Raw genomic sequence first — 23,441 nt, 5'->3', positions numbered from 1 at the left:
GGGCAATACTCTGACAACATTGTTCACAGCAGTGACCTGGGATTCAGAGATGCTTCCAGGGGTCTTTCCGATACTGTTCCCATGTAATTTCAGCACTGTTTCCATTGATTTCATCAATTTTTAGGTCCCCTCCAGACCTCCAGGGGGGCCGCCAGAAAAATGCTAGGGATTCCCATTGACTTACGTTGGGCTCGTTACTCGGGTCGAGCACAAAAGCATTACGATTTACTCGACCCGAGTAACGAGTACCCGATCATTTTAGTTCTCGCTCATCACTATTAAAGATATAAAAAAAGTTATGCTAACCTTGTAAGGTTGTGTTCACACAATGATATTAAGGCATAGAAGTGGATATTCCGCACAACTGGTAGGTAGAATGGTAGATTCAGGCACACACAAATAGGTTTGCACTTTTATATTTTATCTATGAGTTTCAAAGTATACAAACTTTTACTTCATGCCTTACGAGGTTCCTTCGCAGCCCTGAACTCATTTGTCCATGGACTTTGCCTAACTCTGGTGGTAATACAGATGTGTGGGTGGTGGGACACCATTTTAGTAAGATGGTTCATTTGTTTCCACTTCAAAACTTGCCAACTGCTAAGAGTTCAACCACTATGTTCATTTCTCATATAGTTAAATTGCATGGTGTTCCCCAAAACATTATTTCTGATACAGGGTTTTCATCTAGTGTTTGGGAACCTTTCTAGGTTACAGAGTTGGTGCTTTTCAATTTGCACCAACTCTAATGATTACTTGTTACTTTAAATGTGCAATTCCAATTATCAGTTTATAAATAAGAGATTGTAGCGTTTGGCTTTTTTTTCAGTCCCTTTTGGAATTTATTTCTGTTGTTCTGTTTTCCATTTTGTACAGGTTTTTTTTTTAATTGTCTGTTATTCTTAAAACATGCAATAGTTTTCTTCTTGTGTGACATTGTATCCGGTGCTATTAGAACGATTCCACTTTAGGTGGTGTTCTGCACAATTTCCTATTTTCTCCTGTGCAGCTTTTACAGCAAATTCCACAAGCCTTTATCTGTGTTTTCATGTCTTATGAGGTTTGGTTGTTCCTTTTCCACTTTAGAATTGCTCTTGCCTCTCTGTTTTTTCTTGTCCTGGATTATTATTCTGTGGTCTCTCAGTAGAAATAAGTCATCAATGAACTGTAAGATTTCTATTTTAAACTTCTATAGCTGGTGATTTTCATGATTCTTTTTTTGGCCATGGTAAATTTAACCCCTTCGCAACCACATCACATAAAATTACTTTATATAATCACAGTGAGTGTGTGGAGCAGGCTCAGGAACTGGGCCCATATCATATTTGAGAGATGTCAGCTGTGTTACACAGCCAGCATTTGCCAGCAACTGCTTTAGCACGCTTCAATATCTGATTTTAAACTATTTAAATGCTCTTGTTAACTTCTGACAGCAGCATATAAATAGCGCTATTGCTTGCTGATGCGCGCTTGAACAGGCTTCCATTAGCCACTCGCAACATAATCACTTGGAAGCGATGGTTTGACTTGGAAGCAATGGGTTGACATGGCAGCCTGCTAAAGGCCTCCCGTGACTGTCATCTTTGTCCTCCTGTGAAGCCCTGCCTGTGACTGGGCCTAATAGAAGAATGACATTTTCACAAAATATTGCAATACAATTAACGTACAGAATGGGATATAAGTGATAAGACGATTACAACCTCAAGTTCCTAAAAAGGTATAAATAATATATAGAAAAATGCAAAATAAATTATAAATATAAAAAATAAAAAAAAGTTAATTTGAATCATCACCCTTTTCCCCCACTAAAACTAAAGAAATGAAACATTGTTAAAAATAAATACCTTTGATAACACTGCGTTCATAAAAGCCATATCTATCAAACTATAAATTAACTGTAAATTATTTTAAAAAATTAAACACAAGAATTGCTGTTTGTCAGTTACATAAATTCAGAAAAATATTGCTATAAGAAGCAATCAAAACTTTGATCTACCCCAAATTGATATCAATAAAAACATCAGCTCGTCACACAAAAAAACAAGCCATCGCAGAGCTCCATCGACATATTAATGAAAACATTACAGGTCTTAAAAAAATGGCAATGAAAACAAATCTTTTGTTTTCTTTAAAAATGTGCACATTTTTTCATCACTTAGGGGGGGTTGTCTAGTAATGTTATATTGATGGCCTATTCTTAGAATAAATATCACTTTGATTGAGGTGTGACACCCAGCTCCCCCTTTAATCATATGTTACTGGTCGAGTAGTGGCAGAAGAGCAGTACCCGGCAGCAGTCACTATACAGTTGACGGAGCAGGGCTCTGCAGCTCCACAACTGATCACATTTGGTTGCTGCCAGTCCCTGAAACAGCTGACCCCTGATTCCCACTGATCAGCTGATATCCCGGTACTAGCTTGATGGGATCATTTGCAGAGCAAAACAGAACATTTCAGTCCAACACAGTGGCTGCGACCAGATACTGCACATTCGTCCCTATTTGACCAGCAGCAGCAGCAGCAAGGATGATGACGGTGCCAGGAGTCGCACCACTCTTGATCTGATATCAATGACTAGTGTTGAGCGATACCTTCCGATATCAGGAAATACCGTATCGGATTGGATCGGACCGATACCCAAAAAGTATCGGATATCGCCGATTCCGATACCGGAAACCAATGCAAGTCAATGGGACACAAATATCGGAATGAAAATAAACCCTTTCTTTCCTTGTAGGTTAATTCTACATGAAGGAAAACAACTAAGAATAATGTAGAATGTATTACGTGAAAAGCCGGCAATTCATCAGCGGCATACACCGGTACCCGACAATTTATAACAGACAGAATAGAGCTTCACACATAGATTAGATAGATAGAAACATGTCAGTCACATATATATGAAGTACAGTGACAGTGTTGCTTACTGTACTTGTCATTTAGTGTAAAGGATTTATTTAAAAAAATAATAGTGTTTTCACGCACCGTCTCTTTAAAAAAGCCGTCCGGCAATTCAGCATCTGTACCCGACAATTTATAACAGACAGAATAGAGCTTTACACATAGATTAGATAGATAGAAACATGTCAGTCACATATATATGAAGTACAGTGACAGTGTTGGTTACTGTACTTGTCATTTAGTGTAAAGGATTTATTTAAAAAAATAATAGTGTTTTCATGCACCGTCTCTTTAAAAAAGCCGGCCGGCAATTCAGCATCTGTACCCGACAATTTATAACAGACAGAATAGAGCTTCACACATAGATTAGATAGATAGAAACATGTCAGTCACATATATATGAAGTACAGTGACAGTGTTGGTTACTGTACTTGTCATTTAGTGTAAAGGATTTATTTAAAAAAATAATAGTGTTTTCATGCACCGTCTCTTTAAAAAAGCCGGCCAGCAATTCAGCATCTGTACCCGACAATTTAGGATAGAAGGAATAGAGAATCACACATAGATTAGATAGATAGAAACATGTCAGTCACATATATAAGAAGTACAGTGACAGTGTTGATTACTGTACATGTCATTTAGTGTTAAAATAAAGGATTTATTTAAAAAAAAATTGGCGTGGGGTTCCCCTTAATTTTAGGCTCTAGCGGAGGTTAAGCAGACAGCTGGGGCAGATGTTTGAAGCCTGGGAAGGGGGTAATACCCACGGAGCTTCCCAGGCTACTAATATCAGCCCCAGCTGAATACCTAGCCTTTACTAGCTATTAAAATGGGGGACCGCCCCAAAAAAATGACGTGGGGTCCCCCCTAATTTAATAGCTAGCAAAGGCTAGGCAGACAGCTGGGGGCTGACATTAATAGCCCAGGAAGGGTGCCATGAATATTGGCCCCCTCCCAGGCTAGAAACACCAGCCGTCAGCCGCCCCAGTGCCAGAATTGGCGCCCCATCCATAGGATGCGCCAATTCTGGCACTTAGCCTGGCTCTTCCACGCTGCCCTGGTGCGGTGGCAGGGGGTAATAGTGGTGGGGTTCATGTCAGCGCCAGCTGCCATGAAGCCCAGGTTAGTAATGATGGGCATCTATAAGACACCCCCATTACTAACCTACAAAGTGTTAAAAAGAAAAAACACACTACACCCAGAAAAAAATAATTTATTTGAAATAAAACACACCATTTTATTTAATTCTTAGTTTACTAAAAATAAATAGTTACCTGTCCACGTTCCTGCGCTGATCTCCCATGCACAGCTGTCACATCTGGAGATGGTGACAGCTGTGCATGGCTGCTGTAAGCTCACACTGCCAGGAACACGTCCGCTCCCGGCAGTGGGAGCCCCTGACTGAGGTCACCGGAGTGCATTCAGTCAGCGCAGCTCCGGAGACCTCCTTTAAGGCAGTGCTGTACCGTGGGAATTTCTCACGGTACAGCAGGGCCGTAAAGGAGCTAACCGGAGCAGCGCTGCCTGAACTCCGGCGAACCCACTTATGGAATGACGGGGCTGCTTTACGGCCCCATCATTCTAGCGGCGGCAGCGGTTCAGAGCGGTCACATTCTATGTGGCTGCTCTGAACTGGAGATCATCGTGGGACACTCGTGGACTACTACGGAGGGGTAAGGATAAGGTTGTGGTTTATTATTTTATATTTTATTACAGGAGATCGATGGCTTCGGGGAATTAGGTGTCTAGGTGAGTATAGGTGTAGTTTTTTATTTTTTACTTTATTTTAGGTGGCGATCGGCGGGGACAGGTAATGTATGAATTAATTTATTGTAGGCAACCACTGGCCACCAATGACATGTATTTAAAATTTATTGGGGACACAGTAGGGCAATTTAAATAGCAGGACCAGGCTGATGGGAACTACTGCTCCCATCGAGCTGATCCTGCTGGCACGAGTGGACGGGGGACAGACATAGGCCGATGGGAGTAGTAGTGTCACATCGGCCTATGTCTGCCTGCACGCACACACCCGCAGACATCGCACAGACACCACGCACACACGCACACACCCCCAGACACCGTGCACACCTGCACACATCGCACAGACATCGCACACACTCGCAGACATCGCACAGACACCGCACACCCCCGCAGACATCGCACAGACATCGCACACACTCGCAGACATCGCACAGACACCGCACACACCCGCACACATCGCACATACACCCGCACACACCAATCATGACAGGCTGATGGTCTGGGAGGTGAGGCTGACCTGTGCGGCCGTGGGAAAGTTCATGTGAGTTCATGCAGTCAAGCATGAACTCACATGAACCCTCTGAGGGCACCGCGGCTACTTCAAATGAACAGCTGATCGGCATCACCTGATACCTCAGCTGTTCATTTGAAATAACCGGCGGGAAAGCGCAGCACAGAACGGGAAAGCCGGCGGTGAAGTCTTTTCACTGCCGGCTTCCCCGCCCGGGTCCTTCGCTCCCCGCTCCTTGGTGCTGCGCTCCCCGCCCGGTCCTAACTTACGATCAGGATGGGAGGTGGCGAGGGGAGCGTAGGATCGGGGTGGGAGGCTGCGGGGAAGCAGTATGGGGCTGTGTGATTGTTTAAAAGCCGGCGGCTTTTTACCGCGCGCCGGCTTTTAAACAATCAGGAGAATTCTCCCACGCTGGGATGGCATTCTGATGACAGGCTGGATCTCAGCTGAACACTGCCATCCAGCTTGTCATACTTCAGAGACACTGCAGAGCGCAGGCATTATGGGAACTTCCGATTCCGGTATTCGATATTGTAAAAGTATCGGAATTAAGTATCGGAATTCCGATACCGCGAATATCGGCCGATACCCAATATTTCAGTATCGGAATGCTCAACACTATCAATGACCTATCCTAAGGAAAAGACATTGATATAGAAGTGGACAATCCCTTTAACCCCTTAACGTCATGTGCCATGCATTTACGGCACATGGCGTGTCTCCCCTTTTGGCATGGGCTCCGTCGATGAGCCCGCACCTCTCCGCGGACATGACAGCTGATGTCATCAGCTGTTATGTGCCCCTAGCAGCCGTGGGTGGAACTGCGATCCAACTGCGGCTGTTAATATGTTCAATGCCGCTGTCAATCTCTGACAGCGGCATTTAACATGGCTGCGGCGGAAGGACGTCACTGGTCCCGCCCACTGGCGCCCATGTCACATGACCGCAGGTCGCCGATGGGTTGGCATGACAACTCGGGGTCTGCAGGACACCCCTGTGGTTGTCATTGCCAGGATGCTATGAGCGGTCGGAGCTCATAGCAAGTGAACATTTCTGCTACACCCAGGGAATCTGATGATCACCTGTGTGTAGCACAGGTGATCAGACAATCACAGCTTCTAGTCTCCATGGAGACTATTGAAGTATGTAAAAAGTAAAAAAAAATGTTTTAAAAAATATTTTACAAATTTGAAAAATATAAAAGTTTACATCACTCCCCTTTTGCCCCATCCAAAATAAAACAATAAAAAAATTCAAATATACACATACAGTGGGGAAAATAAGTATTTGATACACTTCCGATTTTGCATATTTTTCCGCTTACAAAAAATGGAGAGGTCTGTAATTTTTTTCGGAGGTACACTTCAACTGAGAGACAGAATCTAAAAAAAAAATGCAGAAAATCACATTGTATGATTTTAACATAATTAATTTGCATTTTATTGAATGAAAAAAAGTATTTGATGCAATAGAAAAACAGAACTTAATATTTGGTACAGAAAACTTTGTTTGTAATTACAGCGGTCAGACGTTTCCTGTAATTCTTGATCAAGTTTGCACACAGTTCAGCAGGGATTTTGGCTCACTCCTCCATACAGATCTTCTCCAGATCTTTCAGGTTTCGGGGCTGTCACTGGGCACATTGAGTTTCAGCTCCCTCCAAATATTTTCTATTGGGTTCAGGTTCGTACACTGGCTATGTCACTCCAGGACCTTGAAATGCTTCTTATGGAGCCACTCCTTGGTTGCCCGCCCTGTGTGTTTTGGGTCATTGTCATCCTGGAAGACCCAGCCACGACCCATCTTCAATGCTCTTACTGAGGGAAGGAGGTTGTTGGCCAAAATCTTGTGATACATGACCCCATCCATCCTCCCTTCAATACGGTGCAGTCGTCCTGTCCCCTTTGGAGAAAAGCACCCCCAAAGTATGCTGTTTGCCCCAACATGCTTCATGGTTGTGACGGTGTTCATGGGGTTGTACTCATCCTTCTTCTTCCAAACACGGTGGAGTTGATACCAAAAAGTTCTATTTTGGTCTCATCTGACCACATGACCTTCTCCCATGCCTCCTCTGGATCATCCAGATGGTCATTGGTGAACTTCAAATGGGCCAGGACATGTGCTGGGGTGAGCAGGTGGACCTCGCGTGCCCTGCAGGATTTTAATCCATGATGGCGTAATGTGTTAATAACAGTAATTTTTCAGACTGTGTCATTGACCAGGTCCTCCTTTGTAGTTCTGGGCTGATTCCTGACCTTTCTCAGACTCATCCTTACCCCACGAGGCGAGATCTTGCATGGAGCCCCAGACTGAAGAAGATTGACAGTCATCTTGTGTTTCTTCCATTTTCTAATAATTGTCCCAACAGTTATTGCCTTCTCACTAAGCTGCTTGCGTATTGTCCTGTAGACCACCCCAGCCTTGTGCAGTTCTACAATTTTGTCCCTAGTGTCCTTAGACAGCTCTTTGTTTTTGGCCATGGTGGAGAGATTGGAGTGTGATTGATTGAGTGTGTGGACAGATGTCTTTTATACAGGTAATGAGTTCAAACAGATGCAATTAATACAGGTAACGAGTGCAGAGTAGGAGGGCTTCTTAAAGAAAAACTAACAGGTCTGTGAAAGTCAATTCTTGCTGGTTGATAGGTGATCAAATACTTATTTCATGCAATAAAATGCAATTTAATTATTTAAAAATCATACAATGTGATTTTCTGGATTTTTTTTAGATTCTGTCTCTCACAGTTGAAGTATACCTACGATAAAAATTACAGACCTCTCCATTCTTTGTAGGTGGGATAACTTGCAAAATTGGCAGTGTATCAAATACTTATTTTCCCCACTGTATTTGGTATTGTAGTATTCAGAATCGTCCGATCTATCAATATAAAAAAATAATTAATCTGGTGTGTAAAAGGTGTAACGAGAAAATAAATCAAAATGCTAGAATTACTTTTTTGGTTGCCACAACATTGCAATAAAATGCAATAATGAGTGATCAAAACATTGTATCTACTCTAAAATGGCATCAATAAAAACGTCAGCTTGGCGTGCAAAAAATAAGCCCTCACCCGGCCCCAGATCCCGAAAAATTTAGATTTTTCACAGAACTTGGAATTTTTTTCCCGTTTTCAAGTACACAATATGATAAAACCAATGGCGTCGTTCAAAAGTACAACTTGTCCTGCAAAAAATAAGCCCTCACATGGCCATATTGAGCAAAAAAACAAAAAGTTATGACTCTGGGAAGAAGCAGAGCAAAAAATGAAAGCGCAAAAATGGAAAATGGCCCAAGGGTGAAGGAGTTAAATAAAAAAAATAACTATACAAGTTTGAGATCACCTTAACCGTAGTGACCTGGAGAATCTTACTGCCCGGTCACTTTTATTGCACAATGATTACCATAAAAAGAAAACAAAACAAAAACAATTACGGAATTGCTTTATCACGATTTCATCCATTTTGGAATTTTTCTCCTACATTTCAGTGCATTGAATTTTATAACAAATGACGACATTCAAAACTACAACTCATCCCACAAAAAACAAACCCTCATATGACTATGTCGATGTAAAAAAAAGTTATGATTTATGGGAAAAGGGGGACAAAAGGGAAAAAAAATGTAAGAGCAAAAACAAAAATCAACCTGTCATGAATGAGTTAAGTTCTTAAGTTCTGAGTTACTGGCCATTTTTCTTCTCTTGTTTATAAGTATACACATATATACTGTATATTCTTACTTATACACAGAACATCTGAACAATTCCTTGTATCAGTTTGTTCACCAAGCTGTGCTGTAAAGTCCTGTGCTCTTTCTGTGTCACTAGTCTGGGACCATATCATGTTACAGAGTTTAAATCATCAGCAGTCATTGAGAGAGGAGGAACTAGTTTACTCTGGCTATACAGGAACTATTATCTGCTCCAGGACATTGAGGATTACACAAATTAACCGAAATCAACTGAACACAATCAACTGAGAAGTCATACAGTACAGAGAGGAACTACATGCACATAAACAAACTAAACAACTACAGCAAACACATCTTCTGTTTTCTCAAGATAATTCCTCCAAAGCATAAGCCTGCAGTTGTTGTATTCTTCAACACAGGTTTGGCTAATGAAGGGCTCAGTTGTGATGGTGAAGGTCTAAGCAGCAAAACCTCCACAACTTTTAGGACTATCTAATGCACATATATCATTAAAAGTCTTTCATGGAGTCAGATCCTTAAATGTAAGTTCTAAATGTAATGTAACGTATTGAATGCAAAGTAAGCTAATATATGTCTTTTTCAGATAGCATTTCTCCGCCAATACTGAGTGCATCACCTAACCATTTATCCTACTATGAAGGAGAAACTGTGACTCTGACATGTGCCATCCAGGAAGGATACAGACCTTCTCAATTTACGTTTTATAAGAACTCTGAATACATCCCAACCGATAGCACGCACATCTATAAGGTCCATGGCATGCGTTTATCTGATGTCGGGAGCTATTCCTGTGATTTCTGGACTGGCAGACATTCATCTCCCAGAAGTAATGAAGTCTTACTATTATTTTATGGTAAGGATTTGTTAGTTTATTCAATAGAAAAAAAAAACTGAAAAAAAATCTTGTCTATACTACAGTATATCTTGGATTACTTTAATATAACTAGATGGTGGCCCGATTCGAACGCATCGGGTATTCTAGAATAGGTATGCGGCCGACGGGGCGCAATTAGCAGAGCGGCCTTTAAATTTGGCGCCCAAATCGCTGATTGGTCGTCTTCGGCAACCGCGACCAATCAGCAAAGCGGTGTATAAATTTGGCGGCAATATCGGTGATTGGTCGCGGGCGAGCGTGTTTAAATTTGGCACCAAAATCGCTGATTTGGCGCGACCAATCAGCAGAGCGGTGTTTAAATTTTGCGCCAATACTGCTGATTGGTCGCGGCCGCCGACCGCGACCAATCAGCAGAGCGATACAGAGCGGGGTTTAAATTTGGCACCAAAATCACTGATTGGTCGACGGCCGCGACCAATCAGCAGAGCGGTGTTTAAATTTGGCGCCAAAATCGCTGATTGGTCGAGGCCGCCGGCCGCGACCAATCAGCGATTTTGGCGCAAAATTTAAACAACGCTCTGCTGATTGGTCGCGGCCGTCAGACGCGACTAATCAGCGACTTTGGGGCCAAATTTAAACCTCGCTCTGCATCACTCTGCTGATTGGTCGTGGTCGCCGGCCTCGACAAATCAGCAGAGCGTTGTTTAAATTTGGCGCCAATCTCGCTGATTGGTCGCGGATGGCGGCCGCGACCAATCAGCAGAGCGGTGTTTAAATTTGGCGCCAAAATCGCTGATTGGTCGCGGGCTGCGGCCGCGACCAATCAGCGAACCGTGTTAGTGAGGAATGGAGAGCGTGTTTAAATTTGGCACCAAAATCGCTGATTAGTCGCGACCGCGACCAATCAGCAAAGAGGTGTTTAAATTTGGCGACAATACTGCTGATTGGTCGCGGCCGGCGACCGCGACCAATCAGCAGAGCGGGGTTTAAATTTGGCGCCAAAATCGCTGATTGGTCGCCGGCCGCGACCAATCAGCAGAGCGGTGTTTAAATTTGGCGCCAAAATCGCTGATTGGTCGCCGGCCGCGACCAATCAGCAGAGCGCTGATTAAATTTTGCGCCAATACTGCTCATTGATCTCGGCCAGCGACCGCGATCAATCAGCAGAGCATTGTTTCAATTTGGCGCCAAGCTCGCTGATTGGTCGCGGCTGGCGTCCGGGACCAATCAGCAGAGCGTTGCTTAAATTTGGCGCCAAACTCGCTGATTGGTCGCGGCTGGCGTCCGCGACCAATTAGCACAGCAGTGTTTAAATGTGGCGGCAAGATCGGTGATTGGTCGCGGCCGCTATTTAAATGTGGCGCCCAAATCGGTGATTGGTCGCGGGCAGCGGCCGCGACCAATCAGCAGAGCGGTGTTTAACTTTAGCGCCAAGATCACTGATTGGTCGCGTGCGAAGAGTGCGACCAATCAGCGAATCGTATTGGTGAGGAGCGGGGAGCGGAATCGTATTAGTGAGGACCAGGGAGCGCCGCTGCCTGTGCGGCTACTGCCGCTGCAAGAACCCGGGACATGAGCGACTGCTCGCAGCAGAAGTATCCCGACCCGCAGCGCCGCTCCCCGGTCCTCCCTTCACACCCTAGCCGCTGATGTCCCCACAGTATCCGCATGGTGTTACAAAGATCCGGACATTTGTGTTAAAAATCGCTGATTGGTCGCTGGCGTTGCCCGCGACCAATCACCGATTTGGGCGCCAAATTTAAATATCGGCCGCGACCAATCACCGATCTTGGCTCCACATTTAAACACCGCTGTGCTGATTGGTCGCCGACGCTGGGCGTGACCAATCACCGATTTTGGCGCCACATTTAAATAGCGTCCGCGACCAATCAGTACAGCGGTGTTTAAATGTGGAGCCAAGATCGGTGATTGGTCGCTCATCTCCAGGCTTCTCGCAGTGGAAGTATCCGCACAGGCAGCGGCGCTCCCCACTAATACGATTCCGCTCCCCGCTCCTCACCAATACAATTCGCTGATTGGTCGCGCTCTCCACACGCGACCAATCAGTGATCTTGGCGCTAAAGTTAAACACCGCTCTGCTGATTGGTCGCGGCCGCTTCCCGCGACCAATCACCGATTTGGGCGCCACATTTAAATAGCGGCCGCGACCAATCAGTACAGCGGTGTTTAAACGTGGAGCCAAGATCGGTGATTGGTCGCGGCCGATATTTAAATTTGGCGCCCAAATCGGTGATTGGTCGCGGGCACCGCCAGCGACCAATCAGCGATTTTTAACACAAATGTCCGGACCTTTGTAACACCATGCGGATACTGTGGGGACATCAGCGGCTAGGGTGTGAAGGGAGGACCGGGGAGCGGCGCTGTGGGTCGGGATACTTCTGCTGCGAGCGCCCGCTCATGTCCCGGGTTCTCGGAGCGGAAGTATCCGCACAGGCAGCGCCGCTGACATCTATGCGGCTAGGGTGTGAAGGGGGGACCGGGGAGCGGCGCTGACATCCAATTGGTCGCGGCCGCTATTTAAATGTGCCGCACAAATCGGTGATTGGTCGCGGTATTGGCCCGCGACCAATCACTGATCTTGCGGCTAAAGTTAACCACTACTGTGCTGATTGGTCGCGGACGCTGCCCGCGACCAATCACCGATTTGGGCACCAAATTTAAATATTGGCCGCGACCAATCACCGATCTTGGCTCCAGATTTAAACACCGCTGTGCTGATTGGTCGCGGCCGATATTTAAATTTGGCGCCCAAATCGGTGATTGGTCGCGGGCAGCGTCCGGGACCAATCAGCACAGTGGTATTTAACTTTTGCGCTAAAGATCAGTGATTGGTCGGGTCCGAAGACCGCGACCAATCATCGAATCGTCTTGGTGAGGACCGGGGAGCGGCGCTGCCTGTGCGGCTACTTCCGCTGCGAGAACCCGGGACATGAGCGGGCGCTCGCAGCAGAAGTATCCCGACCCGCAGCGCCACTCCCCGGTCCTCCCTTCCGCATGGATGTCAGCGACGCCGGCGGTCCTTCCGCTGCTACCGGCCGGGAGATGAGCGCCTCGCGCCGCTCATCTCCCGGCTGCGTCTCCGTCCCGCAGATGGGTCCGGCGGTCGGGGTCCTTCTGCTGGTACCGGCCGGGAAATGAGCGCCTCGCGCTGCTCATCTCCCGGCTGCAACGCCGCTGAGCTACGTCCCGCAGATGAGCCGCTAACGGCCGCCATCTTTTTTCAGAAATCCCGCGGCGCTGATTGGCCGCTGCCAGACCAATGAGCAACGCGGAATTTCCTGGACAGACAGACAGACAGACAGACAGACGGGATAAGACAATTATATAGTAGATATGTGTAGCATTCCTGTATGTGTCATTAGCCAACGTAGGAGGTTTCTGATTTTTTTGTATCTTGTGACAAGTGCTTGCTAACTAGGAATCTTGAAAGTATTCAAGATACTGTATATATTGTCTTTCACCCAGCTAAGCTCATAACACTTTATTTTGCAGACAAGCTGCCACGTCCAGTTATTATTCTGGAACCTTCACATACTGTGTACAAAATAGGAGAATCAATCACCATAACATGTTCTCCTCCCAGGATCTTGAAGGAGAAGATGATTCGGTTTTACAAGGAAGGATATGTTCAACCTTTAAACGAGGCAAAAGATAACATATATGTGATCACCATATCTAACAAAGGAAACGGTGGGAGATATTCATGTACTTACAGCACAGAAATACAAGACAGAAGGATGACTTCATTGCCTAGTGAATATATAATAGTGAATGTGTCTGGTAAGTATTGAGCAACCATTGGCACTTAAAAGGTAAATATAAAATAACAATGGTGGTAAAATGCCAGGCATTAGTATTCCTTATCACCTGAAGGGATTGCTGGGAGATATTTGTGCATTTACAGCACATAAATACAAGACGCATGGAACATTTCATTATGTAGATGTCATGATTTGGGATTCGATCCAGCGGTCTTGGGTTCTTGTGTCGGTGTCTCCGTCCGCTGAGCCGCAGCAGGTTCTGTTGCTGTCTCGCTGCTGATTTCCTTTTGCCTTTGTGTAAGTTGTATACCGAGGCATGTTCTTCAGAATACAGAAGAGCTATGGGTGAGAAAAAACAACTCCTACACAGGTCAAACTTGGGGCATGGCTCATCTCTATATCATCATGTGGACCTTTGTTAAATCTATGTATCCCTATGAAATAAACACTCATATCAATGCTATTTGTCGCTGTTTGATATCATTTAAGTTAAAAACTCAATATCAATGGTCACTTATTGTCTCTTAAGGTAAATGTAGCTGTTATGTACAGAGAAATGGTGTGAAAATTAATAATGACAGTAATGGATGGTATAATTATGGCATATAGTGCTATGGGATTTAATACCAATAGGGCAGTGGGTTGAGTAGTTTGTCCCTCACGGGGCTTACAATTCCCCGTAGCCCTATAACGTTGGGTTTACCAGCCCCAGCAAATGGGGGGTGTTACCTAATGGTATTATATATATCTCGCTTATATTTTGCCTGTTTGCCATTCTGTCTTCTTGTCAATTGAACCCCAGTGCTTACCTTTTTTTAATTGGTTCTTTTCTCACTGTTCATTTGTGAGCTTATTCTCTATAAAACACCAGACATGTACAATCAGTGGTGCTTCTAGTTTACTAGAAGCGCTGTATTAATGTTATTAAAATGTATGCATCCTTTTGATATAATGGAGGTACGTAATTAGTGCCTGCGCATTGACTTTGTGTGGTTTGGACCACATTAAAGATGGCGCGGCTGCTACTTCCGCCCATCACAGACGCTTTTCAGCAACAACTACTCTGACATGTGCAGTTGTATTGTGTCACTCAGGGGGAATATAGGGGACTCGGTACCTGGGCCTTTTACCTGTTTAGGAGGTCACAGCAGTCGGCTCCTGGGCCCGTACTCTGGGTCTCTCTTTAAAAAGGGGTTTTAGTGTACAGTTTGTCTCGTGACGCCACCTGTGGCTTCCGGTAATGGTTACCGGCACTGCTGCAGACCTCTGGGGGGTGATGGGATGGCAGCTGGGATGTTTCTGATCCCCACAGGCGGAGCGTGCCCCTGGGGCAGTGTAGGTGCAAATGGTGGTGATGCTGGGGCTTGCAGTGCAGGAGAGATGGCGCAGCAGGAGTAACTGACAGAGACAGGGGATTCACTTCAGTACCTTTACTGGTGCGGATGTCAGGTATGGTCCAGGGTACTCGGTAGGAAGGGTGCACTTCAGGACTTCTCCCCAGTGAGAGGGTATAAGGCCTCCTGGTCCGTGTCTCCCTCTCTCTAAGCTCCTGGCCAGCCTGCAACTGGGCCTAGCTTCTGTGTCGTCTTGTTCCTTCACCTGTCACTTGGTAGTAGGACCTTTTTCTGGCAACCACTATCCCTGGACGCCAGGGCCTTCGTGGTTCCTAGTCCTGTCAAGGGTTTAGCTTCAGGTCAACCAGGGACTTGTAGTCCTCCTGGTATGCCGGTGATCCCTACTGGGTATAAAGGACCCAATAGGCGCGGACCCGGTGTCCGGTTTGTGTCTTGGGGTGAGCCTATGATGCTCCTCTGCCCCCTCAACTTCTCTCTCCTCTCCTCCTTGCCTCCAGCCACACTCAGGGCCCTCAACTCAGCAGCAGACTTGCTGCATCTTCACTGCTCTCAGTGGCAGCACACTCTCTGAACTACTAACTGCCTGGCTCCACCCTCCATATATATATATCCCTATCAGGGCTCCCTCTGGTGGTATGAGGTGGAAGGGTGGAGGTGTCTGCACGTAATGAGGGCCTCTTGTGGAGAAGTCCATCCATGCACTCTTTTGGGTCCTGTGGTACCTGTTGTAGCAGGGTGCCACATTCCCCCCTAGTACAATTCAGTACTCCTGGACTGAAGCATTTTTTAAACAGGTAACAATAGTGATAACAATAACAATGTTACAGTAAGTCCTGTAACCCGGTGTCCATTTCAGGGACCTGCCTGAAAACCCTCAACGTAGGCCCTGGGCATGGCTACAGGGCATAAGTGATTCAGGTGTTGGACCACGTCTTCGGCCGCGCCAAAAGGGTTTTTGTGCAGTGGTCAAATAAAAGGGGGGCACTTTTGATGAGTGCAACTATTTACAAGGACAGTTTTTGGCTGCTCACAGTCCTCAGCCTACAAGTCTCTGTACCCTGAGGGGTAACTACAGGCACACATTAATTTCAGTTTACATAATAATTAACAGTAACAATACCCAACTGGGTAACTATTTATACTTCAGGCATTTTGTATTTTAATCCCTAAACCTGGCAGGGATTTGTGTGCTGCGTGTGGACCTTTGTAGCACTGGGGTGATACTGGTGTCTCTGCATGCACTCTCTGCTAACCTATCAAGTGTACGTGCTGGTAGATTATAAAACTGCCTCAATCTCTCTATGGGACTTGCAAGTGCACTTATTACTGGGCCTTCAGGCTCTGCTTCAACGGACAATCCTCCTCTTACTGGGGACTGTTCCTGTTCCTGAGCAGGTTCTTCTAGAGTGCTCGCAGGTTCTTCTCATGGTTGATAGAAGTGTATTACTGGTATAATAACTGCTCCATCAAGTTGAGGCCAGTCCGCAGGGAAATCTCCTAGAACTGTGTGAAGCACATCTTCCTTGGGTTCTTCCGGTGCTATAGGAGGTACTTCTTCCTCCGTTGTCTTCAATAGACCTGGGCACACTTTCAAGTGGTCTCTTAAGACTGTTGGGGTTGTCTTACCTCCATCCTTACTAATCAGGCAGATTTACTGTTGTCAAATCTGGAGTTTAGCACAGTGTAGGGCTCTCTTTCCCACTGGTCATCGAGCTTGTGACCTCTTCTTTTCCGCTTCAGCACTATCTCTCCAGGTGCCAAGGGTTCTGCTGGTGCATGTTTATTGTACTGCCCTTCCTGTCTTTCCCTCACCTTGTTTAGACTGTCTTCGACACAGGCCTGTACCTTCCTGTACTGCTCTTGCCGACTTGTGTCCCAATCTTCAGTGGACTTATCTGCAGCAGGTTCTACCACTCCGAGTTCCAGGTCCATGGGCAATTTTCCAGGTCTTGCTCTCATGAGGTACGCTGGGGTACAATTTGTAGAACTCACGTGTATGTGGTTATACAGGTCCACTAGGTCAGGTAGCTTTTCTGGCCACTGGTTCCTTTCTTCCAAGGGTTGGGTTTTCAACAGGTCTATAACGATGTTTCTCATTTTCTCGCACATACCGTTGGTCTGCGGATGATATGACGTAGTCCGAATCTTCTTGCATCCATACAGGTGGCAGAATTCCTTGAATAGCTCAGCTTCGAAAGCAGGGCCTTGATCTGTGAGCACCTTTTCCGGATATCCGTGGGGTCTGCAGAAGTAGGGTTGGAACGTTCTTGCCGCAGTTTCTGTTGTCAGGTCCTTGACAGGGGCTAACACTAGGAACCGGGAATAGTGATCCACCATGGTCAGGGCGGGTGACAGTTTGACATGATCCAGAGCAACAATCTCCAGGGGTTGGGTTGTTTTGATGGACTGCAAGGGTGCTTTCTGGCTGCCATAGTCTTTTCTTCGAAGGCTACAGGGTCCACAATTCCGGCACCACCTTTCTATGGAGCTCCGCATTCCAACCCAATAGAACCAGTCCTTCAGCAGGGTTTCCAGCTTCTTCCAGCCAAAGTGACCTGCTTGGTCATGGTAGGCCTCCAACACCATCTGGATATCCGTCCTGGGTACAACAATCTGCCACTCCATTTCATGGGTCTTGGGGTTGACATACCTTCTGCACAGCTTCTCTCTGTAGATGAACAGCCGGCTTCTCTCATTCCACAGGTGTTTGGCTTGTGGAGGAGCATCCTTCTCCAGGTGAGAACCTTCTTGGGTTATCAGTCTTTTGATGAGGCTGGCAATCGGGTCACTGTCCTGGGTCTCAGCTGTGATGAGGTAGAGGGTTTAGTGTCCTACCATGACATCTTCTGGAGGCGTGCTGCTTGTGGACCATTCCATTTATGTGGAAAGCAGGTAGTTCAATTTCTTCGAGATCATCCACTTCATCCTCGGTGTCTGACTGGTGGGGCATCCTTGACAGGGCATCTGCATTGGTGTTCTTGTGACCTGCCCGGTACTTGATTGTGAACTGATAATTCGACAACCTGGCCACCCAACGCTGTTCCATGGCTCCCAACCTGGCTGTCTCCAGGTGTGTCAAGGGATTATTGTTGGTAAAGGCTGTGAATTTAGTTGAGGCTAGGTAATGCTTGAATCTTTCAGTGATAGCCCAGACCAAGGCCAGGAACTCCAGCTTGAAGGAACTGTAATTCTCCGGGTTCCTCTCAGTAGGGCGAAGCTTCCTACTGGCATACGCAATTACCTTTTCTCTGCCGTTTTGCTTCTGGGACAACACAGCTCCCAGTCCCTCGTTGCTGCGTCGGTGTACAACAGGAAAGGCTGGCTGCAGTCAGGGTAAGCCAGGATTTCTTCACCGGTTAGGACTTCCTTCATTGATGCAAAGGACTCAGTCTGCTCTTTGCCCCACTGGAACGGGGGACTTTTTCGTCTTTTGGACTGTCCTACCAGGAGATCTTGTAGAGGTGCTACCTTTTTGGTATAGTCCTTTATGAACCTCCTGTAGTACCCGACCAGTCACAGGAATTGCCGTACTTCCTTGATGTTTTTCGGTTCAGGCCACTTCTGGATGGCAGTGACCTTCTCCAGGTCTGGTGCTACTCCCTCTGAGCTGACTACGTGTCCCAGGTACTGAACCTTCTGCTTGAGCAGGTGGCACTTAGAAGGTTTTAGTTTCATCCCATACCGGGACAATGCCTTAAATACCAACGCCAGGTGCTTTAGATGATCTTCATACGTCCTCGAGTACACGATAACGTCATCCAGATATATTAGCACTGTCTCAAGGTTCCGGTGTCCTAAGCAACACTCCATCAGCCTCTGGAACGTCCCGGGGGCGTTGCAGAGCCCAAACGGCGTAGTGTTAAATTTGCACAGTCCCATCGGGGTGGTGAAGGCTGTCTTCTCCCGGTCTTCTTCAGCAACAGAGACTTGCCAGTACCCGCTAGTGAGATCCAATGTAGAGAAGTAATTGGCAGATTTCAGTGCAGCCAGGGATTCCTCTATACGGGGCAAAGGGTATGCATCTTTATGTGTTATTCAATTAATTTGTCTATAATCTGCACACATCCTCATGCTACCATCCTTCTTTCTGATCAGGACCAGGGGAGCTGCCCAGGGGCTACAGCTATCCCTTACTACCCCTGCCTTTTTCATGTCATAGAACATTTCCTTGGCTTTTTGGTAATGTGCTGGTGGTATGGGTCTGTAACGCTCCTTAATGGGTGGATGGTTACCAGTGGGAATGTGGTGTTGTACCCCTTTAACCCTCCCAAAATCAAGTGGGTGCTTACTAAACACTTGTTCATATTCCTGAACCACTCTGTAAACACCGTGTTTCTGATGGACAGGGGTGGCGTCAGTCCCAACATGGAGCTGTTGACACCAATCCTCCAACTGAGCTTCGGAGTCATTGTCCTCCACTATGTCTGGTGGGGTCAAGGATTCCACTGTGTGTATGGCATCATTATTCACCGTATTCAATCTGGCAACAGTGGCGTATCTTGGCAATTTAACTTCCTCCTCCCCACAATTTAGGAGACGTACAGGTACCCTTCCATTGCGTACATCAACTACCCCTCTAGCAGTTAGGAGTGTAGGTCTGTGCTCTGAGCTAGTGGGCTCCACTACCGCCTGGTAGTTCTGTCCCTTGAGACCTATTGCTGCCCTACACCAAATCAGCATCTCACTCATTGGGGAAATCACAATGGGTATCGGGTCTGTCACCCGTACATTACCAATCTCACCACCTGTTAGCTTTACCTGTTGCTGGTACAGGAGGGCTCGAATTTCTTTCTGGAGCACCTTCCTCTGTCCTGGTTTGGCAGTGTCAGCAATCTGTTGGAGTAAAAACAACACTTCTCAGTGTTACCAAACAGTTACCAACAATATTTGTACCAAGTATCATATACGGATTGGTATCACCGGGATTAGATTCTATGACAATTAGTCCTTGGTCCTTTAGTTCGGGGCTGGCGGGTGGAGTTCATCTATGGACCAGTACCTTTTGTAGAGGACATCAGGTATGATGGTTACCTGTGAGCCAGTGTCCAGTAATGCAGGTGTTGCTATGCCGTCCAGCACGATGGACAGGAAAGGCCTTCCTCCTACAAACCGGTCGTACGAGCTTGATGGGCCTGGTTGATTTACTCCTGGGTGTCGGCCCTTGGCCCCAGGGTTTGCCCGTTTAAAGGACAATCCCGCGCGGTGTGGCCTGCCTTGTGGCAACGGTAGCAGATGAAGTCTCCTGGATGGCGACGTTGGTCGTTGGTCCTCCCACGGGGTGGCATTGTCCTCCTCCTTCTCCTCATCCAGGGGACATCCTCAGGACTATCGGCGAGTAGGATCCTTCCTTCCGGCTCGGGCTCCGTCTGTAGCTGCAGAGTGCTCAGGACAGTGGTCAGGGTTTTACTTAGCTGACGCACTTCAGAGTACAGGCTGTCCAGCTCGCTAGGGGGCACTGTTTGCATCTTTGTTTCAGCCGTTAATGAAGGAGCAGTGGGTGCTGCGGGCACTGGGGTGGTCCCGCCCTGGTCACGCTGGATAGCAGTATCTGATGGTTCCAGGGGCTGCAGACCCTTAATAGCCATGTCCTTCAGGGCATCAAAGGTGGCATTTGGATGATCTAAGGACCACCACCGTGCGGTTCTGCTCTCCTCCTGGGACCTCAACCCCCGGATGAACTGTTCTGTCAGCATTTTGTCCTCATCATGTATGCTGGCTGGACTAATCTGTTTCAGGGCCTGCAAGGCTTCCTGTAAGTGCTAGGCATAGTCCCAGATACTGTCTTCAGGTTTCTGGGTACAGTGGTAGAACCTCATCCGGAGATCTGTCTCAGTGCGGTTTTCAAAGAGAGTTTGCAGTCTCTTAAAGATAATGGATACTGATTCCTGGTCTGCGGCTGGCCAGGTTTCAACTTCCCGCTCTGCAGCACCAGTCAATTGTCCCAGCACAACAGCGGCTCTCTGTTTACCAGTCATTGAGTACATATCCAGTACACCGCATATTTTCCTTTTGAATCCAGACAGGGTGTCTGGTTTGCCGTCATACTGGGGAAGCTATTTCGCTCCAGGGATATACGGCAGGGCCATGGGTATTAACGGAGTCACGACCCCTGCTGGTGGGGCGGCCGCTCTGGCTTGAGCAGCGCCGGGCGCAAGTTGTGCATCAGGAGCGTTAACCGGTGCTCCGGCGTTTTGCTGGTCATCGGCCATGGTTGCGTCCCCCTAGTAAACCGTAGCCTACCTTCTTTTCCTTTTTCGGGGAGGCCACAGCTCCGCAGATGACGGTCTCCTTCCAGGACCTGACGCTTCCTGGTGCTGCGTCAGAGCGTGAGGCGGGGCTTGAGCTTCGCGCGCTTCCAACTGTCACGCCTCTCTGATTCCCACGGTTACGCCTCTCTTCTTCCCGTGTGGCGGCGCGGTAATGGCGGCGATGTTCACCACAGTTCAAACACAGTTCAAATACGGCACACAGTACCCGGTGGCAACGGGCACGAGATCCTGTTCGTGACGCCAGGAAAGAGAGATGTGTCACCCAGGGGGAATATAGGGGACTCAGTACCCGGGCCTTTTACCTTGTTTAGGAGGTCACGGCAGTCGGCTCCCGGGCCCGTACTCTGGGTCTCTCTTTAAAAAGTGGTTTTAGTGTACAGTTTGTTTCGTGACGCCACCTATGGTTTCCGGTAATGGTTACCGGCACTGCTGCAGACCTCTGGGGGGTGATGGGATGGCAGCTGGGATGTTTCTGCTCCCCACAGGCAGAGCGGGCCCCTGGGGCAGTGTAGGTGCAAATGGTGGTGATGCTGAGGCTTGCAGTGCAGGAGAGATGGCGCAGCAGGAGTAACTGACAGAGACAGGGGATTCACTTCAGTACCTTTACTGGTGCAGATGTCAGGTATGGTCCAGGGTACTCGGTAGGAATGGTGCACTTCAGGACTTCTCCCCAGTGAGCGGGTATAAGGCCTCCTGGTCCGTGTCTCCCCCTCTTTAAGCTCCTGGCCAGCCTGCAACTGGGCCTAGCTTCTGTGTCGTGCTGTTCCTTCACCTGTGTCGCTTGGTAGTAGGACCTTTTTCTGGCAACCACTATCCCTGGACGCCAGGGCCTTCGTGGTTCCTAGTCCTGTCAAGGGTTTAGCTTCAGGTCGACCAGGGACTTGTAGTCCTCCTGGTATGCCTGTGATCCCTACTGGGTATAAAGGACACTGTAGGTGCGGACCCGGTGTCCGGTTTGTGCCTTAGGGTGAGCCTATGATGCTCCTCTGCCCCCTCAACTCCTCTCTCCTTTCCTCCTTGCCTCCGGCCACACTCGGGGCCCTCAACTCAGCAGCAGACGTGCTGCGTCTTCACTGCTCTCAGTGGCAGCACACTCTCTGAACTACTAACTGCCTGGCTCCACCCTCCATATATATATCCCTATCAGGGCTCCCTCTGGTGGTATGAGGTGGAAGGGTGGAGGTGTCTGCTTGTAATGAGGGCTTCTTGTGGAGAAGTCCATCCATGCACCCTTTTGGGTCCTGTGGTACCTGCTGTAGCAGGGTAACACAGTATTAGCGAGATGCTGATATTCGGGGGTATACTTATGATAATATTCTGTTGCGAGGCTTGTTACATGAATTGTAGACAGCTGTTGATAGATTTCAATTTACTGTTTTATAACATATAATGAGAGTATAGATCACGCTCTGGTGGAATTATGAACTGTTTTATATTGCTAAGGTGTCACCTCATATAATCATGTATATTTTGTCTTTAGAATGATCATGCACAACACTTTTTATATTTAATTATGTAATCAATTTGTAAATGAATGCATTGTTATACACCCTGTCAGTTCACATTGCACATTGCTTGAGAAAGGCTCACATGTAGCGCCAAAACGTTGCTAGCACTCTTTTGAGCTAATAAATCCTTAATATTTTTCCAAGAAGGAGCTCTGTCTTAGTTTTTTCAAAAATATTCAAAAGGTTTGGTACATGCCTGGAGGACTTGGCACCCTTAATTTTTTGTTTTGCTTCCTGGTGCTGCTCTTAATCTCTTTTTTTCTATAAATCTATATGGCCATATAGATTTTTTAGGAGATCTTCATTAAATGGGGTTTTAGATTATTAATGTCATGCAGGTTCATGTTCATAAAAAATAATGCAAATGACACTCACCTATATTTTCATTTATTAATTTTATTATAGATATGTATTTGTATCATAATAGGGTTATTATATAAACATCAATGTCTTCTGTAATTACATCCCCATAGAGATAGACAGGATATGTCCAGGGTTTCTCCGGCTACTATTTGCTATTTACCATGGTGCGGATGCAAGGTCCGATCCTCCTCTGGGTTCTTCCATTAGTACGGCATGGTGGCCTGTGTACACGTGTGCGAGGGTTGCCGATATGCTTGTGTTCCACATGTGGTCCACGGACTGGAAATCGGTAGTGGTCCACGGACTGGAAATCGGTAGTTCCCCACAGGAGGCTAATACGGACGCTGCATGCACCATCATAGCATGATATGTTTAGCAATACAATTTGATTTACTTGCAATACGCCTCACACTTATCTTTTCAGTAAGGTTTATATATATAC

The 23,441-nt window shown here is 46.8% G+C and overlaps 1 protein-coding gene across 1 annotated transcript in view; it reads left to right on the top strand.

Moving 5' to 3' along the window:
- The window catches only part of LOC141166623 (uncharacterized), a 170,577-nt gene that overhangs the window by 64,215 nt on the left and 82,921 nt on the right, over positions 1–23,441 (top strand). Inside the window, exons 4-5 of the mRNA XM_073653482.1 lie at positions 9,471–9,740; positions 13,236–13,523. Of these exons, the coding sequence (XP_073509583.1) occupies positions 9,471–9,740; positions 13,236–13,523 (558 nt within the window). The remainder of the gene's footprint in view (positions 1–9,470; positions 9,741–13,235; positions 13,524–23,441) is intronic.

This window comes from Phyllobates terribilis, unplaced genomic scaffold (assembly GCF_046119375.1).
Source record: "Phyllobates terribilis strain yellow unplaced genomic scaffold, ASM4611937v1 Scaffold_1__5_contigs__length_1240528914, whole genome shotgun sequence".
Classification (NCBI taxonomy): Eukaryota; Metazoa; Chordata; class Amphibia; order Anura; family Dendrobatidae; genus Phyllobates; species Phyllobates terribilis.
The sequence above is the reverse complement of the archived record's forward strand: the minus strand, read 5'-3'. Positions and strand labels throughout refer to the sequence as shown.